The sequence below is a fragment of the Aedes albopictus genome, chromosome 1 (assembly GCF_035046485.1).
Source record: "Aedes albopictus strain Foshan chromosome 1, AalbF5, whole genome shotgun sequence".
Lineage (NCBI taxonomy): Eukaryota > Metazoa > Arthropoda > Insecta > Diptera > Culicidae > Aedes > Aedes albopictus.
Window position 1 is genome coordinate 98,058,474 of NC_085136.1, and position 22,043 is coordinate 98,080,516.

Genomic DNA, 22,043 nt, shown 5'->3' on the forward strand with positions numbered 1-22,043 from the left:
TTGGAGAAATTCCAAAAAATAAATCTTTGGAGAATTTTATAGAAAGAATATATGGAGATAATTCTGAAGAAATCCTTGGAGAAATTCTTGAAAGAATTTGTGGAAGATTTTCTTAAAGAAATTGTTCGAGGAAATCCCGTAAGATTACTTAGAGGAATTGTCTGGAGAACTCTGCGATAAATTTCTAATGCAATTCATGTAGAAATTTCTGTTAGATTCTTTGAAGGAATTCTGGCAAGGATCCTTGGAGGTTTACTTGCAGAAATCACTGAAGGTATCCTTGTTAAAATTAAAAAAAAACACTGATTAATCCACCTCGTTGTGATAATGCCTTTCTCGTCAAATGTATATGTACTCATGATCTTCCCGTCGACGTTAGCCGAAGTGTCCCTGAATTCTGATAATACTTGATTCAGAAAAGCAACAAGTTTCTTCTTAGTCAGTCTTACTCCGTTCAAAGCCGATTTGATGTATCGCTTGCTAACTTCCGTAATTCCGGCGGGGTACCTAGAACTCGTTCTGAAATTTTCCAGATAGTAACAAATGTGGCCTTAGTCTATGTTCTTGCTAACAGTACATCAAGTTATCGAAAAAGCCCCGAATTGATGTGTTTCATGCATGGGTCTGGTTCACTTTGGTTAGTGATCACATTCGGCGGGACACCTAGAATTGGTTACTATTTTCTCGCTGACCGCTTATTGCCACTGAAAAACTTCCACATGGCAGAATTTCGTTGCAATTGAGGGTATACGAGAGTACTGATTCTTTTCCTCCTTTCGTTGACTGAAACTGCAGCAAAATTAAGTTTCATCATCATATGATCTTCTACAAATTTGTTCCTTCAAGTATCAACTACCATCTATGCAAATATGAGCCAATTCGAGCGTGACAACCAGCGTGCTTAGCGATGGTATACGGGTATACGAGAGTACTGATTCTTTTCCTCCTTTCGTTGACTGAAACTGCAGCAAAATTAAGTTTCATCATCATATGATCTTCTACAAATTTGTTCCTTCAAGTATCAACTACCATCTATGCAAATATGAGCCAATTCGAGCGTGACAACCAGCGTGCTTAGCGATGGATTGGAGGTAATCTAGTGTCCCATGTATTTAGCTTGAAACCCCCATATACTAATTTCAACTCATTTGTGTCAGCTTAGTGTTTACCAATTGAGTTGAATCTTTCACAGATTGTTCCTCCTATCCAAAGGCACAATTAAAGAGGGTGACTCGTGAAACTTTTCGTCATTTTTGCATTTGGGCCAGTCTATTAAACATTCTCCCAGCGGGACACCCGAAATCAGCTTTGGAACACTACCGGTAGTCAAAAATGTGATATTTATGAGCCTATTTTCTTGATAACCGATCATCAGAATATCGGAAAAGCCGCAAATTGAAAATTGGCTAGCATGTTTTACTACTTCCGGCGGGACACCCGGAACCGGTTCCAAAACACAACCCGTTGTTTAAAATATGATGAGTACCTACTTTCTTGCGAACCAATCATCAGGTAATCGGAAAAGCCACGATTTGATATGCAACAAGCATGGGTTTGGCTCACTATCATGCTTGACAACTTCCAGCGGGACGCCCGGAACAGGTGCCGGAAGACAACCGGTAGTTTCAAATATGTTCTGAGGCTATTTTCTTACTAACCGTTCATCAGATAACCGAAAAAGCCGCGATTTGATGTGTCGCATGCATGGGTTTCCTGCGTATTCATATCTGACCCCTTTCTGGGGTATCGGTCCGAAACACCAAAATGGCCTTAACTCCGAAATGGTTTAACCAATCTGAACCATTTTCAATTGTAAACTATAGGACAAAATTCACCGTCGAATTAATCATCGGTCGTTGAAATCGGTTGATTTTGACTATCTAAAAATAAGGCGTCCCTTTTGTGCACATACACAAACACGCACGCATGCGCTCACATACAAACATACACACAGCCATCATCTTAACTTTTCGAGCTGAGTCGATTGGTATATAAGACTTGGCTCCTCCGAGGGCTCTACCGAATTTTCCTTTTTAGAGTAAACATATAACCTTTCAGTACACCTTAGTTTACCCGAAAACAAGGAATTAAAATAAAAATAATGCCATCACTTGCCTTTTTCTATGTAAACGTCAAACGTATCAAGGTGGAAGCTCTCTGTCACAATGTTTGTGATTTGTCATAAGAGAAGGTGGTGTGCGTATGTTTTGGTATCCGCTCAGTAACAATACAAATAGTAACGCACACTGCCACATGAAGATTGAACTTTTATCCGCAGATAGCGCTGCGGTAGTGTCCCCCCGAGCATCAGCGGAGTGGGCATTCTTGATATTCTTATTCTTTGCAGAAAGGCCGAAAACCCAGGAGGAGTTTCCAGAAAACCAAGGAAAAGTTTCTCTACGATTCCTTGAAGAAAAGTTTGACATTCTAGGATAATTAGTATGAGTAATATTTCAAAACATTCATGTAGGTATACTTAAGGTGCCATGATGCACCACTAAGCTTTCAAACGAATCACTGACTTTTTGCTTTTCAATGGTTGTTTGCCTCGCGTTTTTTGAAATGATAAAAACTGTCAATTCTGCAGCAACGAAGCAGAAAAAGTATCATCGTAATCAATGCGAGTGAGTATATAGGATCAGTAGGTCGGCTCTAGAGGCACTTTCTCCTCCATTCGGGAAATTTGTGCCATAGGATGATACTTTTTCATACGAATATTCGCTTTGGTGGCAGAAAATTATCACTTTGAAATTTTGAGCCACATATCCAACATGGCTGCCGTAAAAAGCCTTAAAGCATTCTTAAATAAATTGATAATTAAGGTTTCTTAAGATATTCCTGAAGGAAAAGTTTCAAGTTGACTACGTGGAAGAAGTTCTGAAGATTTTTTGCAGAACTTCCCGATGCAATCTACGGAGGAATTCACCTTGGAAAAATATCTGATAGAATCGTAGGGGACATAGGGTATTGGTTCCCTTATTAAGCATGTGGCTCCCATTTTCATCCGACGAAAAACAAAGGATTGAAGCGCTGTTTGTTTTGTTACTTATTTTTGTATTTTTTGTTAGAAGTGAGCACCCATGAAAACAAAAAGAACGGAGTCAATCGGTGCCGTAATCGCTTGTTTTCGAATAGGATGAAAATGGGAGCATGAGATTACTGATGGCACACAAACCCTATCAGAAAAAAATCCTTGAAGGAATTGCTGAGGGAATATATTCCACCCTAGGGGAAATCTCTTTCAAGACTCAAGAAATATCTGAATGTTTGTCAGGAGGACCATTAGTAAGCATCAAATAGGAATTATCAAAAAAAAAACTCTAAAAGTGATTCCTGGAGAATTTTCAAGTAAAATCCGTAGAAGAACTATGAGCGAAAAACTTTACAAATCTCCAAAAGCAACACCTGAAAGTACCCTACGGCCGTACATAATAAATGGACATCGCCAACACTTGTACAAAATTCTGTATTTGAATTGCACGCTAGCGCCACGTTGCGGTTTAGTTACATACAAAATTTTCTACAATTTGAGAGTTATATGAGGGGCTGTCAAACCACGTGGTCATGAGGGGGGGGGTTTCGGCCAATGACCATTTTGTATGGACAAATAAAAAAAAATTGTATGGACAAATGACACCGGGGGGGTTTGAAAAGCCCCAAAAAAAAAAAAAGACCACGTGGTTTATGGACAGCCCCTGACTTCTCGACAACTAAGCTTAACACTCAAACCACAAGAATGCACGAGTTATGTTATATAAAGTCCCATTTTAAGTCACTATCGCATATATGTACGGCGGATAGACAATTTTCATTGCATAGCATGTTTTTTTTTTTCAACTTACTGACATATATCTAATAAACTCGTGTAAGCATTCAAATAATTTTCGCATCATCTTATACGACTAACACGGACAAAAGCACGAATAGCTCGGTCATAAACTTCATTATAGGGTATTTGTGCCTATCTTAGTCTCATTAAGGATATGCAACATGAAAAATCACTCACAGCGCAATGTATACGCTTCAAACTTAATGATACAAACCTTTAACACACGTGCTCACTGCCACTGTTGATCCTACGATGCACTAGAGTGGGATTTATCTTCAATATTTGATTTAATTTGTTCGTGAATTTCGACTGGAATTTGATTTATGATTTCGAACTGGCTTTCTCAGTCTAGGGAAATTCAAAACGACTGGTTTTGTATTGCCCTTTTTTTTCGTTATAACACAGTAGCATAAGGCGGTTGTCTTTATTTAACTGAATATCAGATGTATTAAATGCTGTATATGAATTGTTTTTAATCTAGTAAATGCACGCACAACTCCTTCGTCTGGAAGACATGTTAACCCGAATCGCTCAACTCCCATCGTCCATCGTAGCTCTTACTTCATCGTTGGCATCGCCACGGCAGCCTTGGTGTGAGAAACATCTCCCTCGCGCCACAGCTGGGTCACAGTCTTGGTCTGAGTGTAGAACTTGACTCCCTGCTTGCCGTAGAAGTGGCAATCGCCCATAAAGCTGCCACGAGATCCAGTGAAAGAGAACATCGGCAATGGGACTGGGATTGGCACGTTGACACCGACCTGGCCAACATCGATTTCGTTGACGAACTTCCGGGCGGTGGCTCCGTTGGTGGTGAAGATGGCCGTTCCGTTACCGTAAGGGTTGCTGTTGACCATTTCAACAGCTTCGTCCAAGGTGTCAACGGTCAAACAAACCAACACCGGGCCGAAGATTTCCTCAGTGTAACACTTCATGTTTGGCTGAACATCAGTCAGGATGGTTCTACACTCAGACCAAGACTGTGACCCAGCTGTGGCGCGAGGGAGATGTTTCTCACACCAAGGCTGCCGTGGCGATGCCAACGATGAAGTAAGAGCTACGATGGACGATGGGAGTTGAGCGATTCGGGTTAACATGTCTTCCAGACGAAGGAGTTGTGCGTGCATTTACTAGATTAAAAACAATTCATATACAGCATTTAATACATCTGATATTCAGTTAAATAAAGACAACCGCCTTATGCTACTGTGTTATAACGGAAAAAAAAAAAAAGGGCAATACAAAACCAGTCGTTTTGAATTTCCCTAGACTGAGAAAGCCAGTTCGAAATCATTTGATTTAATTGCGATCACAAATCGCGAGCCACTCGCACCTATCTTCAGCACACCGTAAAATTTTCATCTCATCGCGGTCCACCGGGTGGCCCCTTTTTCATCTCAACAGTATTTACAGCAAATCCACAACCACTCTTACATATTTTCATCGTAGAGCATTCTGCACTCACCCACTAACGCACTCCCTTTCCTTAGCAGGTGACAGTTTCATTGTGATTGTTTTTCTCTCTCGCAAAGGAGAAGTCACAACAATGTGCGGCGCGACGAATCGTCTATGCTCGCTCCCCACGTTTTGCACTCGCATACATTCACAGCTGATTGGCAAATCAGTGCTGCCGAACTGGATGATAGTTCGTAAAGCTTGAGCGGTAGCAGCATGTTTAGATGAAAACCAAACCAAATATTTTGAAATAAATGGCGTTGGAAAATGAAATTATTGATCGATTTGCGTAGAAGTTCGATTATCAAGATGTTAAACCAAGAAACGACCATATTCTGATTGAAAAAACATCGTATTTGTAGTGACCAAATCTCATTAAATTAACTACTTGTTTCTTGATGTCTGGCACCGCTGTGATGCTTGCTTTGGTGCTTCGGCAGAGATGTGCGCCGCGGTTAAAACACCAGTTTTGGTCGTCGGCGGCGGCGGCGTTAAAAATGAGATTTCAATATTTCGCTCTTTTACATCTCATATAGCGAAACATTTTAACAAACTATACTTTGCATATGAGAATGTAAATACACTAAAACCTCAATTTACAGGGTGCGGCAGGAAAAAATGCGAAAAGTTCAAGGCACTATTACACGCTAATTATAGGATATATATGTGTATTTTTTCATGACAGTGTATCAGTCAATGTCTATATTCTAGCACTGAAAAATAAAAATGAACATATTTGATGTTTAACATGTGATAATGTAGGCCTAATATGCGGATATCAATAAACTGCGCGCCCAATGGTCATTAAACAAAATGACTATAACAGTAACAAAATGAGCTCAAATTCGATGAATAACCAGACCACACTGATCCAGATCCATGTAGTTTCACATACCAGATGAAATAAGTACATATATTTGATGATATTGTAGAGAATATCAAAAAAAATGTTTTATCAGATGCGAAATTTAGCGACCTGTGCGATTTTTTGCGGTTTGAAAATTCTGGTTGTCTTCATCTTCAGGCGCCGCCCTGTAAAGGTTAGTGACCAAAATGGGAAATTTTTTAATTAACTTTTCAGAAAACTAGCCTATTATAGATCATGGAACGTTGAAACATAGATTGGTTAATGTCAAATGGACGAAAATGAGGTTTGAAGTTGAAAAACACTTTCGCATTTTTTCCTGCCGCATACTGTATGCTTGTTATTTTTATGCACTTTTTAATTTATGCACCTTTTTTATGACCTGCATAAATTAAGGAAAAGCTACTCAGATCCAATATTGTGCATAAGAATATTTAATAATGCAGTAACTATTGCAACGGCGGCTAAAGGGTGTTTAAATGGATGAGCAAATGGAAGTCACAGGGGAGTTTTAGGGGGTTCCCAGGGGTTTCCGCGAGGTACCAGGAGATTTCCGGGGGGTTTTCGAAAGCATTGCGGTTAAGCGGTTTAAGGGGAATTTTGGAGCCATTTCAGGAAGTTTCAGAGCATTTTCGGCGGGATTCAGAGGCGTTACGAAAGCGTTATGGAGGAGTTTTTTTTATTCACAAATTTCCCTCATTTTATGCCTTTTTTAATTTATGCACCCCCAGCCATGTGCATAAATTGAGGTTTTAGTGTAGTAACTTGTAATTGCGCACTCGTATATAGTGCGGCAGACAATTAAACGTTCCATAATAAATTTAAAAAAACCATAAGGCGCAGTCCACAAATTACGTAACGCTCTTGGGGGAGGGGGGTAGTATGGCCAAGCGTTACGGCCCATACAAAAATTTTTGGATTTCCATACAAAAAAGCGTTACGGAGGGGGAGGGGGGTCGCAAAAATATCAATTTTAGCGTTACGTAATAAATGGATGCTGCCTAATTAATTCTTAAGTTATGGCATGAATTGAATTATTAGGACCTGAATTCTCCAGATTTCAAGCTTTCAGGAACTTTTTTCAGATTATTTTTACGATGATTAAAAAAAACTTATAATAAATCGGAGAAAATTGGGTTGATTTTGAAATTCCTCACATTTTGTATGTATGTAATGAAAAATTGACGAAAAATTTTAAACCTCATTTACTCGAAAGTGGGTTTTTGTCACTTACACCCCTTTTATTCTAACCCCCTCAATTATAAACGAACGTCGTTATGACGTCACGCGGGGAAAAGCATGCATGCTGTCATTGCATGCTTTATACACCTTGTGTGAAGAATATGATATTTGCTAGGATTTTTATATGATGATATATAAGTGACTAAAAAGTAACTAAAATCTCAACAGGATCATTGAACGAAATATTTTGTTTATTCGGCAATGAATGACATGCATTCATTTTGGGAGTGTTTAAACTTAAATCGATTATTTTCTGAAGATTATTGGGGAAATTCTAAGTTCGGCGGCGTGATGAGTTTTAAGCTGGCGGCGTGCTAGAAAATCAAAACATCCGGCGGCGTGAAGTAATAAATCTCGACGGCGCACATCTCTAGTCTTTGAGACAAAATGAGATGAATATAGGTACTAGGCCGAAGAAGGGGGCTTTTACCCTACATGCACATTGGTTGACTGGCTATATTCTTACCATTTGTGATCACTGCAATTGCAATTGAAGTTACAGCCTCAGCTCACCATCCATGCAAATTGAGCTTCTGCTTTCACTTCTGCCACCTAGACCTAGACGGCTATTGATGTGTTCGACGTGCCCTCAGGCGCCCAATGGATTAGACAAGCACTGATGGCGGCACCGTACGAATGCAGGGCGGTGGTTTGTACGTGACACATGTGTCACCGTTTCTCTCCCTTGCATACATAACGTCCTTCCCATCAGTAATCGAAACCAATTTGGTCCAATCAGACCACGACGACGTCCAGACCAACAACAACGTCGAAGTCAACGCAACGACGACGACGACACCAACGGATCATTTGCACTAATAAGGATGCAAAATATTGAGATAAATTACGCGCAAACAGTGAGAGGTTGAGTCGCAACAGCGCAAAAACACTCCTCATCATACATATCAAATGTGCAGTGCGCGGTCGGTGTAGGTTACTCTTGTTTTGTGTGATAAGAGCGACAACCAACGTGCGCGCCTCCCCGGACCTGGACCCGGGCCTGAGCTCGCTCCTGTTCCGAGGCGATGTGTGACAGTGCAGAAAAATATATCGGAGTCACGCTCTTGGTCTGAGGTTAATAAAAATGATTTATGTCCGTCCTGGGGTCCAAGCTGTAGCAGCAGCAGTGCCAGTGCAGCAGCGAGCGAGCGACCGGGCAGACGGACAGCAGCTTCCACCTCAATGCTCTTTGAAGAGGTCTTTTGAAGTGTGCAGTGGCAGCAGTAGTACCAGAGGGCATCGTCCAGGGTCCAGACTCACCAAGTGCGATGAGGAAAGAGGAGTGAATTGCCCAAATAAAGCCAAAAGTTTGTGCTTCTTATGTTTTTCAATGCAAAAGAAATGCGCGTTTGTTGTAATCGACAACTGAAGCTTTACAAATGTTGTCAACTTCAGCGCCTTAAAGTAAATATGCATACAAAATTCTGTGTTACACCGAGAAAAAATTCTACTCAGTGGCTGGGCAGGACAACCCATTGCCAATGCCGGTGTATGATTGAAAAAAGTCTCAATGTTATAATAACTCAAAATGATCAATTGTTGAAAATTTTAAAGGTCGACTACCTTGTGTAATCGAGTTTATTTCTTGAGGGGAGGCGCATTTCACCCCCACCTCCCCGCTGGGTCCGTCCGTCATCATTTGACATTCCCGCTGACTGCCCCTTGGCCAATTTCACCCTGATGTGTTGTTGCTGGCTGATCCGACGAAGCTCGGAAACTAATTTAATCTACACCTTTCGCTCTCTCTCACCGAGCCGCTCATTGGAGGCTTTATTTGCGCCTTTTAGCACTGTCATTCGGCGTGAAATTGGAGTGTGGATTACCGTTTACCGTTTGAGTTGGTGGCGGCGGCGGCAGCCGCTTCCAGCAGCCAGTCAGTCAGTGTTCAAAGATTCAATTTTCCGTGAGCCCGGTGGTGGAGACGAAAGAATGGATTTGTCACTTTCTTACTGTCGGTCGCTGCAGATCCACACGGTTGCAACGGATGGTCAATGGAACGATTTTGCACAAGCAGTGCAAAATGATGCCATTGAAAAGATACATTAATTTTCCACGAATTATAAAATCGTTTGAGGGAAAGATCAAAAGATCCCGGCCGCCGCGCGAAATGAAGCGATTTCCGACAGAACGAAAGCGCATTGTCACATGGTGGGTGGGATTGCGATACATTGTTGGCGAATTTCACGCCAAAAATTATGGAATACTTCATGTTCCAGGCTGGAATGACCTTTGTGGAAGAAATGAAAGGTAAAAATCTAGTTTCCAAGAAATTCAATCTACATTTAGGGGGAAACTTAATGATTGAAATAATGATTCAAATAATGATCAGGATTTTGAAGAAGCATGACGCCATGGTCTCGGAGATATGAGCGAGAACAAAGAACTGTTTGCAGAGTTTTGTGGCAACAATAACATCGACCAAAATGACATGGGTTTCCCGTGATGGCATCACGGAAAATCAAATCGACCACATCTGCTGCATCAGCCGAATTGGAGACGAAGTCTTCTTGGAAACAAACGTAACGCCGACATAGCGCCCGATCACCTTCTCCTAATCGGCGAAATTCGACTGTGCATTGCTAGGATCCATCGATAGAAGGAAAAACTCGGGCGCCTGTTCAACACACGCCGACTGCAAGACGCTGCGACGAAAAGGTGCTTCGCCGAGGAGCTTGAGAACCGCGCTGCGGGTATTCCGGAAGGTGGAAGCGTGGAAAATCAACGGATTGCCATCAAACGCCTGAATCGTCACCGGTGAGAATAATTTGAGTGTGCTACGCACACAGAGAAACTAGTACATCAGAGATGCCACCTCGCCACATAGTGAAGGAGTGAAGGAGCGCCAAAGCCTCGAAAGAGCGAGCGAAAACACGAGGAGCCAAATCCGTAACCCGTCAGCGCTATTCCGCTCTCGAGAATAGATGGGACACAAGAGCATTGGCGGACTCCCTAGCAGACGAACGCGAGAAATCCGAATACTGGCGATATTCGTCTCGTCTACGATGTCTCACGTCGCCTTAGTGAGACTAAGATTAATAATAAGATGCCCCTGAAAAATACAAACACTATGATCAGCTGGGTATTTCTCCCATCTTTTTACCGAGTTCTCAACAGCAAATTTAACTCGGTACGCTCGGTTATCCCTTTTGCTGAATACTCTTTAAATAAGTTAACGAGTTCTGCAAATGAACTGTCAAAAATTACAGATGCACGGTAAAAATCCTTGCTGGTATGATATGATTACCGAGTGTACCGAGTTAAATCTGCAGTTGAGAGCTCAGTAAAAAGTTGGAAAAAATAAAGAACTCAGTGAAAAAGTACAGTGCTCAATCAGAATCTTAGTGTGCATCTGGATAGCTTTTTATTGCATATCACCACCACTTCACAAATCCTCCTACTCTCAAAGCTCAGATATTTTCAGGGTAGATTTAAGCATGTTTATCCTTCTCGACCTTTAACTTGAGGGTTGAACTAACTATATCAGATGGTTGATTTAAGCATATACCAAGATTTGTTCAAAAGATGTAAGGTTGTATTTCTCAAATCAACAAGCTTTTCTATGGAGTATCTACGTTCACTAAATATAATTTTTTTACTTGGATATTACAACATTAACCCTTCTTTTGCAGTAGGGTCATTTTTGAGCCAAACCATACACTACGTCAGCGAGTTGTTCCCAATGTGACGCAAATAAAAGTGAATAAAAAATGGACTATTGAACTGTCCCGGCAACACTGCTAGCTTCTTGGTGGCAGAGTCAACAGTGGCCAAGAGGCTTGGTAGAGCTAATGTATTCCCTATTGAACATTCCATTAAGAATGATTCAACTATAAAAATGAACTCAAAAAATGACATACATACATGCATGCTTGGTTTGAGCATGGAGTTTTCAGACCTTTTTTCTCATTGCACTTTTGAGCTTTGATATTTTTCGCACGCCGAAATGAACTCCACTCTTAGAATTTTTTGAATAAAATTCTTGACGAGTTTTCAACGAAGTCAGAGCTGGTTTCTGGTATAATACCAGGCACATATTGCAGTGCATTTTCAGGCGGTTTCTGACGACAATGTCGACGAAGATAGTTTCTGCTAAAATCAGAGATCACCTAAATTCATTAAAAGGATTTAAATGTTTTAAAAGTTTTAAAAGACGTAATCGTACCTGATAGTATCATTTTCAACATTGTTTAGTGACTCCATTTTCCAAGAGAGCCAACCAGAGCGCACCTTCGATCAGCACGATCAGCACACTTCGTCTTCCTTTGTTTGCTAATGTAAATAATAAACAAAATCGCACATCACAAATCTACGATTCCCACTCAATTTTGTATGTAGATAACGTTCTTATCGTCACCAGCCAAGTTTTTACGTCACAATGGGCACTCAGAAAAACGTGGAAGAAGGGTCAGCAGAATACCGGGAAGAATAACTTGAAGAGGAACGCCTGGAAAAGAGTGAAGTGTTGTTTAACATTGCAGATCAGTTTCAGATTGACTACGACAACGAGGCGATCAATGTATCGTAGAATTCTGTGGATGATTTGATTTGACTTATTTGATTGATGAGCCATCGACATCTAACCAAGCTTCAGCGAGAAAAAAAGGTAGGTGAAATGTTTTTTTTTTTCTTGACAAAGTCATATTTAATCATCCATAATTGTAGGTGAGACGGAGCCATAATCGCACCGCTACAATCAAGGATCTTCCTGATGGTGTCGGCAGAAAGTTCAGACTCCAGGTGGACATAGATGTGAAAAATTTCAAACCTAGAAGTCTTACTAGAATTACGGAGCTATTAACGTCGATTCCGGTTCTCCTAATGAAAACGCGGTGAAAATCTGTGATTACTGTTCAAAATTTACACTTCGCACTGTACGATTTACATACCTACAAAATATTCTGATTCTCAACCAGAAGCTTCGTCGAAAGTTTTAGTGCCGTATTTTGATGACCGGTTCGGGATTTTCCAAGACAAGTAATGTTACAACCCCTCAAGTTGTGTCGCTCCTAGCTACTCAACTGCCCGTACCTCATGCACCGGTATGGTCGCGCGCCGATGGATGAAAGATGACAGGAGAAGAATAGAGGGCAAATAATGAGAGCGATAGGGAATTCCACTTTGTTGACAACAAACCGCAAAGTCATTGAAGAAGCAAGCAGTGAATTTTTCCATACTTAGTTTCTTATTATATTATTACTATAAATACTTCTTAAATCTAATATAACGACTAAAGTAAGGTAGTGAAATTGATCTTAAAACTAGAAATGCTTAATACTAAATGAATTTCTATAGTTTCATGCGACAACGACTTTGGACAAATACTTAAACTAAAGCTAACCTAAACATACACGTTAGCCTGAAGGTAAATAGATTAAAATGTGGAAAATAGACATAAATACTTACTTAACATACATGTAAACAGACCTCACACCGCTAGTCAGGGACGTTCGACTTGAGAAGGACAAAAGGACGAAGATTGACTAAACGTAAGTAACGAAAAACAAGTACTTTAAACACAATGTTGAATTACCTTAAACCTACATGCAGGATATTAAAATATCTACTAAAATACGGATATTGCAAATCTCGGAAAGCTCCCTTTCTTCGCCACCGAAACCCAACAACTTTTAATATCGTTTACCGGAGGAGGTGGAAGATGTCCAATCCGGTCGAGCAAAATACCCCTACGACCAGCAGAGGTATTGAAGGTAAGAAGAAGCCCGAAAAGACACGTCCCTCTCGAAAGCAAAAATCAAATAAAGACCCCCCCATCGACCCCCTACGCGACCCTAAAGCTAAGAAAAACACGTCTGCCGGTTCCCGATCGCGCGCGGGTGACAATAAATCACCAGTATCTTCCCGGATTCGAGCTTCCAAAAAACACTGTGTTATGTGCGCGGGTGTAGAAGATGGTGAGTTAGTTCGGTGTAAAACTTGTGGCTGTCGGTACCATGTCAACTGTGCAGGAGTTTCCCAGGACGTTGCGGATTGCGACTGGAGTTGCTTGAAATGCGAAACCGCGAAAGTACACCAGGATAAGCAGAAGACATCCAAGAAGAAGACCACCAATGCAGAGCAGCCGACGAAGCCGATTAGGAGAAGTTCTAAGAGGATGGATTCTGGTAAACCAAATAAATCGGTGAAGGATTCAACCTCTAAGGATCGCCGACAGAAACCAAAAGCTTCTGCCCCCGAAATATCAGCGAACGTGGATGCTATGTTGGCCGCTGAAATCGACAAGTTGGCGAACGTCTCGACGAAAGCGAAGTCTATAGTGTCCAATTCATCGTGCAAATCGGCACTATCGCTGATGCTGCAGATGCAGAAAGTGTTGGCCGAAGAAACGTTGATGCTTGAGGAGATGAAGCGACGACGGGAGTTCATGAAGAAAAAGTTCGAGCTGATGGAGGAAATTGCTGAGGTACAAAGCTGTCCAGTGCCAGGGGCCCGAACAACAGATCCTTTAACGAAGGTGAAAGGTTGGCTCCAGAAGCAGCGTCAAGCCGAAAATGAATCAGTAGCGGCGGATGACGATGAGCACGATAGCGACGATGATACGGAGGACAACATGGACGACGACGAGGATGACGACGCCGGAGATACCGAATCAAGCTCGGAGTATGTGGCCGACGAAGAAGGTGACAACTCGTCGGGCGAAACGGAACCGGAAAGCGTCGATAGCGAAGACGGTTCTAGCTCAGCAGACGAGTCATACCACGAGCGAGGTGATGAACACCATGAGGAAAGATTTTCTCCTAGGGAACGTTCAACTCCGGTACAAGTGAGGGCTTCCAGAACGTCAAATCGGGTGAAGCATTCCCGGTCTAGTGCCACGCTTTCCCGCGACCAGATTGCGGCACGTCAGGTTGTGCCATGTGATCTCCCGAAGTTTGGCGGCAGCCCAGAAGAATGGCCGATGTTCATATCGACTTTCGAAAGTACGACGAGAATGTGTGGCTACAAGGACGAGGAGAATATGATCCGCCTTCGAAACTGTTTAAAAGACGAAGCGTTTGCCTCTGTGCGGAGCTTTCTGATGCATCCGTCGATGGTATCGAAAGCGATTAGCGTCCTGAAACTTAGGTTTGGTCAACCGCACATGATCATCAGTACGTTGCGCGAGAAGGTGCTAGCTACGCCACCGATTAGAACTGATTCGATCGAAAAGCTAGTAGACTATGCACTTGCCGTACAGAACTTGTGTTCGACTATCAATGCTTGTGGGCGGAAGGAGTATATGCGTGATGCGACTCTGATGCAAGAACTCGTTTGCAAGCTTCCCTCCGCTATTAAACTGGATTGGGCGAGGCACAGCAAAACACTAGCGAAGGTGACCCTATCAACCTTCTCCGATTGGATTTTCTCGATTGCGGAAGATGCAAGCATCGTAGCAAATCCTCGAAAGTCCCACAGCTACGAGCAGGAGCCACGCAATAAGCGCCAAGGAAAGGTTTTCGTCAACACTCACGTTGAATCATCTCCATCGGTAGCGGGTGGCCAGAAGGTTACTGGCAATCGGCCGAACGTCGTTTCTAGCGGCAAAACCTCGATGGAAGGACCGACCATATGCCCTACTTGCAAGGGCAGCTGTCGAACTGCAGCGAAGTGTAAGCGTTTCCTCGATCTTTCCTATGAAGCAAAATGGGCAGCCGTTCGCGAGCTCAGAATATGCCGTCGTTGCCTACGACAGCATGGAGGTAACTGCAACAGCAAGCCGTGTGGAGTCAACGGGTGTACATTCAAGCATAATTCGCTTTTGCACAAGAGCCTCGTTGCACCAGGTGAAGTCACAGGCAGCCCGGGTAGCCCTAACCCGGCCAAGGCGAATGAAGAACGCAGTATCAACACACACCGCGTCGAAACTGGCCTAGAACTGTTCCGGTACATCCCTGTAACGTTGTTTGGGCCGACGAAGCAAGTGGAGTGCTACGCTTTTCTTGATGATGGATCCGAGCTGACGTTGTTGGATGAGCAGATCGCCAAGGATTTGGATTTGATCGGTGGTGCGAAGCCGTTGTGTTTGAAGTGGACTGGAGGAACTCATCGCTTCGAGGAGAAGTCAAGATGTGTGGACATAGGAATTTCCGGATCGGCGGGAAGAAGGTTTGAGCTAAGCGGAGTGCGGACGGTTGAAGCGCTTGAGCTACCATATCAAAGCTTGAACGTCGAGGTACTTCAGGAGAAGTATAAGCATCTGCGCAGTATCCCAGTGGAGTCGTATAATCGTGTCCAACCAAGGATCCTAATAGGAGTCAAGCATGCCAATGTTTCGTTGGTAAGACGGTGCCGAGAGGGAAAGGAAGGCGAGCCCATCGCCGTGAAGACCCATCTGGGGTGGACGATCTTCGGAGGTTGGTCGAAGCAAGAATCGAGCAACGGCGGGAGCCATATCTATCACATTTGTGCGTGCAACCTACAGAACGATGAACAACTGCACCTGGCAGTGAAGCAGTACTTCAGCCTGGATAGCCTGGGAATCATGATGCCAGTTGCAGCCTCAGTATCTAAAGACGACGAGAGGGCCTTGATGTTGCTCAGCTCGCTCACGCAGGTCACCGGCAATAGATACCAAACCGGACTGCTCTGGCGTTTCGATAATATTCGCCTTCCGGACAGCCGGCCAATGGCCTTACAGCGGCTCAAGTGTCTAGAAAGGCGTCTAGCCAAAAATGCTGATCTGAAGCTTGCCTACGATGGGAAACTAGCAGAATACGAAACGAAAGGGTACATTAGGAAGGTAACCCAGAAGGAGATAGAGCAAAACAAAGGTCACTCTTGGTACCTTCCCACGTTTCCGGTTATAAATCCCAACAAGCCAGGAAAGATCCGTATTGTATGGGATGCAGCAGCAACCGCACATGGAGTAAGTCTCAACTCTATGCTGCTTACTGGTCCAGACTTGTTAAGCTCGTTGGTGGCCGTCCTGAACCAATTTCGGGAAAACCGCATAGGCATTTGTGGAGACATTCGCGAAATGTTTCTCCAGATCGGAATACGTCGAGAGGACCAGTTCTACCAGCTGTTTCTATGGAACGACAACGTGAATCAGGAAGAACCCAGCACGTACATTGTCCCCGTAATGATCTTTGGGGCTCGGTCATCGCCAACTACAGCGCAATTCGTTAAAAACCAGAATGCTCAGAGGTTCCGTGCCGAGTTCCCCGTGGCAGTTGAAGTCATTGAAAAAAAGCACTATGTGGACGACATGCTTGCCAGCACCGAAACGGAAGATGAAGCCATCGACCTGGCAAAGTCGGTGAAACACGTTCATGCTCAAGGCGGCTTTGATATAAGGAACTGGGTTCCTAATTCCGCCAAAGTTTTGAATGCGCTGAACGAAAGCCCGACGAGTGAGAAGTCCCTAAACATTGCAGCCGACATTGCGACGGAGAAAGTCTTGGGGATGTGGTGGAACACCTCATCCGACTGCTTCACCTTTAAGATCTGCTGGACCAGGTTTGACGCAGTATTGTTTGATGGAAGCAGAGCGCCTACCAAACGTGAACTTCTTCGGATCCTGATGAGTATCTTTGATCCGTTGGGACTCATTTCGCAATTCCTAATGATCCTCAAGGTTACACTCCAAGAAGTATGGCGTAAGGGACTGAAATGGGACGACCAGATAGAAGGCAAGCAGCTCGACGATTGGCAGACGTGGACAAAATTGCTACCGAAGCTACAGGAACTCCAAATACCTCGATGTTACCGCCAGATCACAACAACTGGAGCCCAGATTCAAATGCACACATTCGTGGACGCTGGAGATAAAGGGCTGGCTGCAGTCGTGTATCTCCGGTTCGAAGAAAATGGAATCATCGAATGTGCTTTAGTCGGAGCGAAAACACGGGTTGCACCATTGAAGTACCTGTCAACGCCGCGTTCGGAACTCCAGGCTGCTGTCATAGGAGCGAGATTATCCAACAGCACTATGAAGTCATTGTCTCTTTCAGTGTCGCAGCGCTTCTTCTGGTGCGACTCACGTAACGTACTGTGCTGGTTACGTTCCGATCACCGTCGTTACAGCCAGTATGTTGCGGCGAGAACGAGTGAAATTCTAGACACTACGGAAGTTAACGAATGGAACTGGATCAAATCGGAGTGGAACGTAGCAGATGATGGCACGAAATGGACCGGGCAGGTGCAGATGAAGTCCGACGATCGCTGGTTTCTAGGGCCGGCATTTTTGCAGAAAGCGGAGCGAGATTGGCCTGTTATCCCGTACAACCAAGAAACTACGACCGAAGAGCTTCGTACCAGTGTTCTGGTGCACAGGAAAGTTCGGGATCCAGTGGTTGTGGCTAGTGACTACTCTAGCTGGAATCGTCTGCTAAAAGTTACATACGCCGTTCGAAAGTTACATAGCGATTCGTGTACAATCTACAAGCGAAACTACAGGGATTAGTTTCACATCAAGGACCATTGTCTAGTGAAGAATTGCGACAGGCTCAGCTGTACCATTTTCGGCAGGCGCAACAAGAGGTGTATCACGAAGAGATGTTGGTGCTGAAGGAGGGGTCGAAAAATGGAGAGAACGTGCGGAAGCAATGGCAACAATACAGTCGCAGCCAGATCTACAAGATGAGCCCATTCGTGGACGAAGACGGAGTTTTGCGAATGAACAGCCGAGCTGCGAAGTGCTCTTTCCTGTTTCCGGACGAAAAATTCCCGATAATACTTCCAGACAACCATCCGGTCACCAAAATTCTCCTAGTGGATTTCCATGAGAGGTACCATCATCGCAATTATGCTACTGTGGCCAACGAGGTGCGTAGACGGTACTGTATTCCACGACTTCGTCAAACACTTCGCAAGATGCGATGTGGTTGTCAATGGTGTCGGAACCGGGATGCGAAACCTGCACCACCAGAGATGGCAGAACTTCCTTCGGCGAGAATGGCTGCCTTCACCAGGCCATTTTCCCATGTAGGCGTAGATTTCTTTGGGCCTATTGAAGTCTTAGTGGGGCGAAGGGTCGAGAAGCGTTGGGGGGTCTTATTGACGTGTCTAACTGTCCGGGCTCTTCATATTGAGGTTGCTAACTCCCTTAGCACCAGCTCATGCATGATGGCGTTGAACAATTTCATCGCTCGTCGAGGCACACCAGTGTGCTTTTACTCCGATAGAGGGACGAATTTCGTCGGCGCGTCCAAAGAGCTTCGCGACGCTCTGAAGGCGATTGATAAGCACGAAATGTCGAAGGAGTTCACAACACCAGCTACGTCTTGGCAGTTCAACCCACCATCCAGCCCACACATGGGCGGTAGCTGGGAGAGGTTGATTCAATCGGTAAAGCGGAACTTGACGGAAGTGCTGAAGTGTAGGCGATCAACGGATGAGGAACTACGCAGTGCGTTGACACAGATCGAATCTGTTCTCAACAGTCGCCCACTTACTGATGTTCCCGTGGACAATGAGTCGGAACCGGCTCTGACTCCCAACCATTTTTTATTGGGGTCATCGGATGGCTCCAAACCCCTGACACTATTCGATGACAGCGTTCAAGCTGTGCGACGGGGATGGCAGGTGTCCCAAATGATGGCGAATCTTTTTTGGAGACGTTGGCTTCGGAATTATTTACCCGAAATCACTAAGCGAACCAAGTGGTTTAAGAAGGTAAAGCCCATAGCCGTGGGGGATATCGTCGTGATTGTGGACCCGGAGTTACCACGGAACTGCTGGCCTAAGGGCCGGGTAATCGGTACAGTAGAAAAAGGAAGTCAGGTACGTAGAGCAACTGTTCAAACTAGCAAGGGAGTGTACGAGCGACCAGCGGTCAAGCTGGCGGTCCTTGATATCTGGAGCGAAAATAGGTAGGCCAAATCCTGGAGTTGGCATACCGGGGGGGAGTGTTACAACCCCTCAAGTTGTGTCGCTCCTAGCTACTCAACTGCCCGTACCTCATGCACCGGTATGGTCGCGCGCCGATGGATGAAAGATGACAGGAGAAGAATAGAGGGCAAATAATGAGAGCGATAGGGAATTCCACTTTGTTGACAACAAACCGCAAAGTCATTGAAGAAGCAAGCAGTGAATTTTTCCATACTTAGTTTCTTATTATATTATTACTATAAATACTTCTTAAATCTAATATAACGACTAAAGTAAGGTAGTGAAATTGATCTTAAAACTAGAAATGCTTAATACTAAATGAATTTCTATAGTTTCATGCGACAACGACTTTGGACAAATACTTAAACTAAAGCTAACCTAAACATACACGTTAGCCTGAAGGTAAATAGATTAAAATGTGGAAAATAGACATAAATACTTACTTAACATACATGTAAACAGACCTCACACCGCTAGTCAGGGACGTTCGACTTGAGAAGGACAAAAGGACGAAGATTGACTAAACGTAAGTAACGAAAAACAAGTACTTTAAACACAATGTTGAATTACCTTAAACCTACATGCAGGATATTAAAATATCTACTAAAATACGGATATTGCAAATCTCGGAAAGCTCCCTTTCTTCGCCACCGAAACCCAACAAGTAAGGTATAAGGAATTTAGTTCAACCAAAACTTGAGAGCATTCTTCTTGACATTTGGTTATCGCGATAAATATTAGTGATCGTGTACAAGTACTCCTAGTAATACTAGAGATATGGTATCAAGTACAAATCCAGCTCATTTGCCCTCACGAGAAGGATAGATCTGTAGTGGAATCAGTGGCCTCAACCAACCAGCTGGAGGAAGAGCTAAAACAGGTTTCCTTTTAATTCCGCCCTATGTTGCTTATCCTTTGACAGATACGCGTATTTCGACTACCACCTGTAATCTTCCTCAGTGTCAGTTATCCATGTGGATAACTGACACTGAGGAAAATTACAAGTGGTAGTCGAAATACGCGTATCTGTCAAAGGATAAGCAACATAGGGCGGAATTAAAAGGTATGAAACTGATTACACTCATTCGAAGAGGGTATTCTGCTTAGAGGGTTCGAAAAGTCGGTACAAGAGGTTTCCTTGTAAATATTTATCTGGTGATGATCATCGAGACACGATGTTATAATTGAACACTGTAAATAAATAAATAAATTAGTATCCACAATGATCTAATAGTTGAGACTTGTGGCAATGGATACGTGCCCCATCGAGAAACCATAAGGAATACTTCCGTGGACTCCACTGTATGTGCTCGACTGCTTCCGTTGAGTACCTTTCAAGAAATCCATCATACCTCATAAAGCTTTGCATAGAACAACGAGGTCGTTGAAGAAATTCTCCCCTGTACTGTATACCAGTTTTTCTCCGACGGGAGCATAGCCTTTGTTACGTAGCATACACCAGTTATCGAACGACACTTCGTCTAGAAACACTAGATAATGAATCCCTGTAAATGTAGATGTCCTGTATGCGTATTTGAACAGCTTGCCTCTCCAAAACTTTCTAGGACAGACCTTCCACATGTAAGATTCTACATTTAGACGAAGTGCTGATGCTCTTGTGAAACTCACGCTTAAATGTAGATTTCGCTTTGTCCAAATAAATGATTAGACATTTTTTATTAAGATCAACCAACCATCTCCAGAAATTCCTCCTTTAAATTAATTCGTAGTTTCTTACAGAATTCTTCCCAGGGGTTTTTTTTTTCATGGATCTATTAGTTTTTTCCCCTGAAGGTTTACCGGTGTTTTTTTTTGGTTTTCTCCATTAAATAAATAAATCTCATGTTTCCATCCATAGAGATTTATTTACGTTTCGACTCTCATCACACTTATTCAAGAATTACGAGTTCGGTAATTATTTTTTTGCAATTTCTCATCGTAATAGGCTGTTTTACCTCACGCAAATATGACAGGAAAAGGCCTACTTTCCCACACCAAATTATCAGTGCTGTAATGGTTCATTACAGCACTGATTTGCGTTGCGTAATGAACCATTACAGCACTGTTTTCAGTTTTGGTCAACTTCTTGATGCTTTCTGGACGCAGATTTGGAAAATTGTGACAACTGCACAGTATAACCTGTTATGATCAGATTTTCTGAAACATGGCTATGAACATCAGTGTGCAGTTTCATGAAAAAAAAATGTTAAAAACTATCCTCAAGGGTAATTTATGAAATTGCAAAAAACGTTGTACGCAACTCGGTGCAGAACTCGATTTTTCCAGCACTCGTCGAAATTATCCAACTCGCAAGCCTCGTTGGATAAATGTACGACTCGTGCTGTAAAAATCGTCATTCTGCACCTTGTTGCGTAAACTACTATTTTGCAACTTCTTATCGTAATAGGCTGTTTTATCTCATGCAAATCTGACAGGAAAAGGCCTACTTTCCCACACCAAATTATCAGTGCTGTAATGGTTCATTACAGCACTGATTTGCGTTGCGTAATGAACCATTACAGCACTGTTTTCAGTTTTGGTACACTTCTTGATGCTTTCTGGACGCAGTTTTGAAAAATTGAGAAAACTGCCCAGTATAACCTGTTATGATCAGATTTTCTTAAACATGGCTATGAACATAAGTGTGCAGTTTGATAAAAAGTTTTGTTAAAAACTATCCTCAGGGTAATTTATGAAATTGCAAAAAACGTTGTACGCAACTCGGTGCAGAACTCGATTTTTCCAGCACTCGTCGTAATTATCCAACTCGGCAAGCCTCGTTGGATAAATATACGACTCGTGCTGTAAAAATCGTCATTCTTCACC

At 43.1% G+C, this 22,043-nt stretch overlaps 2 protein-coding genes across 2 annotated transcripts in view; both read right to left on the minus strand.

Annotated features, from left to right (window-relative positions):
* The window catches only part of LOC109404900 (uncharacterized), a 62,663-nt gene that overhangs the window by 32,574 nt on the left and 8,046 nt on the right, over nt 1-22,043 (minus strand). The gene's annotated exons all lie outside the window — the stretch shown is intronic.
* LOC134285062 (probable methylmalonate-semialdehyde/malonate-semialdehyde dehydrogenase [acylating], mitochondrial) lies at nt 4,284-5,040 on the minus strand. The gene has a single exon (XM_062845065.1). It carries the CDS (start codon nt 4,951-4,953, stop codon nt 4,387-4,389), a length of 567 nt encoding a protein of 188 aa, XP_062701049.1. The 5' UTR covers nt 4,954-5,040; the 3' UTR covers nt 4,284-4,386.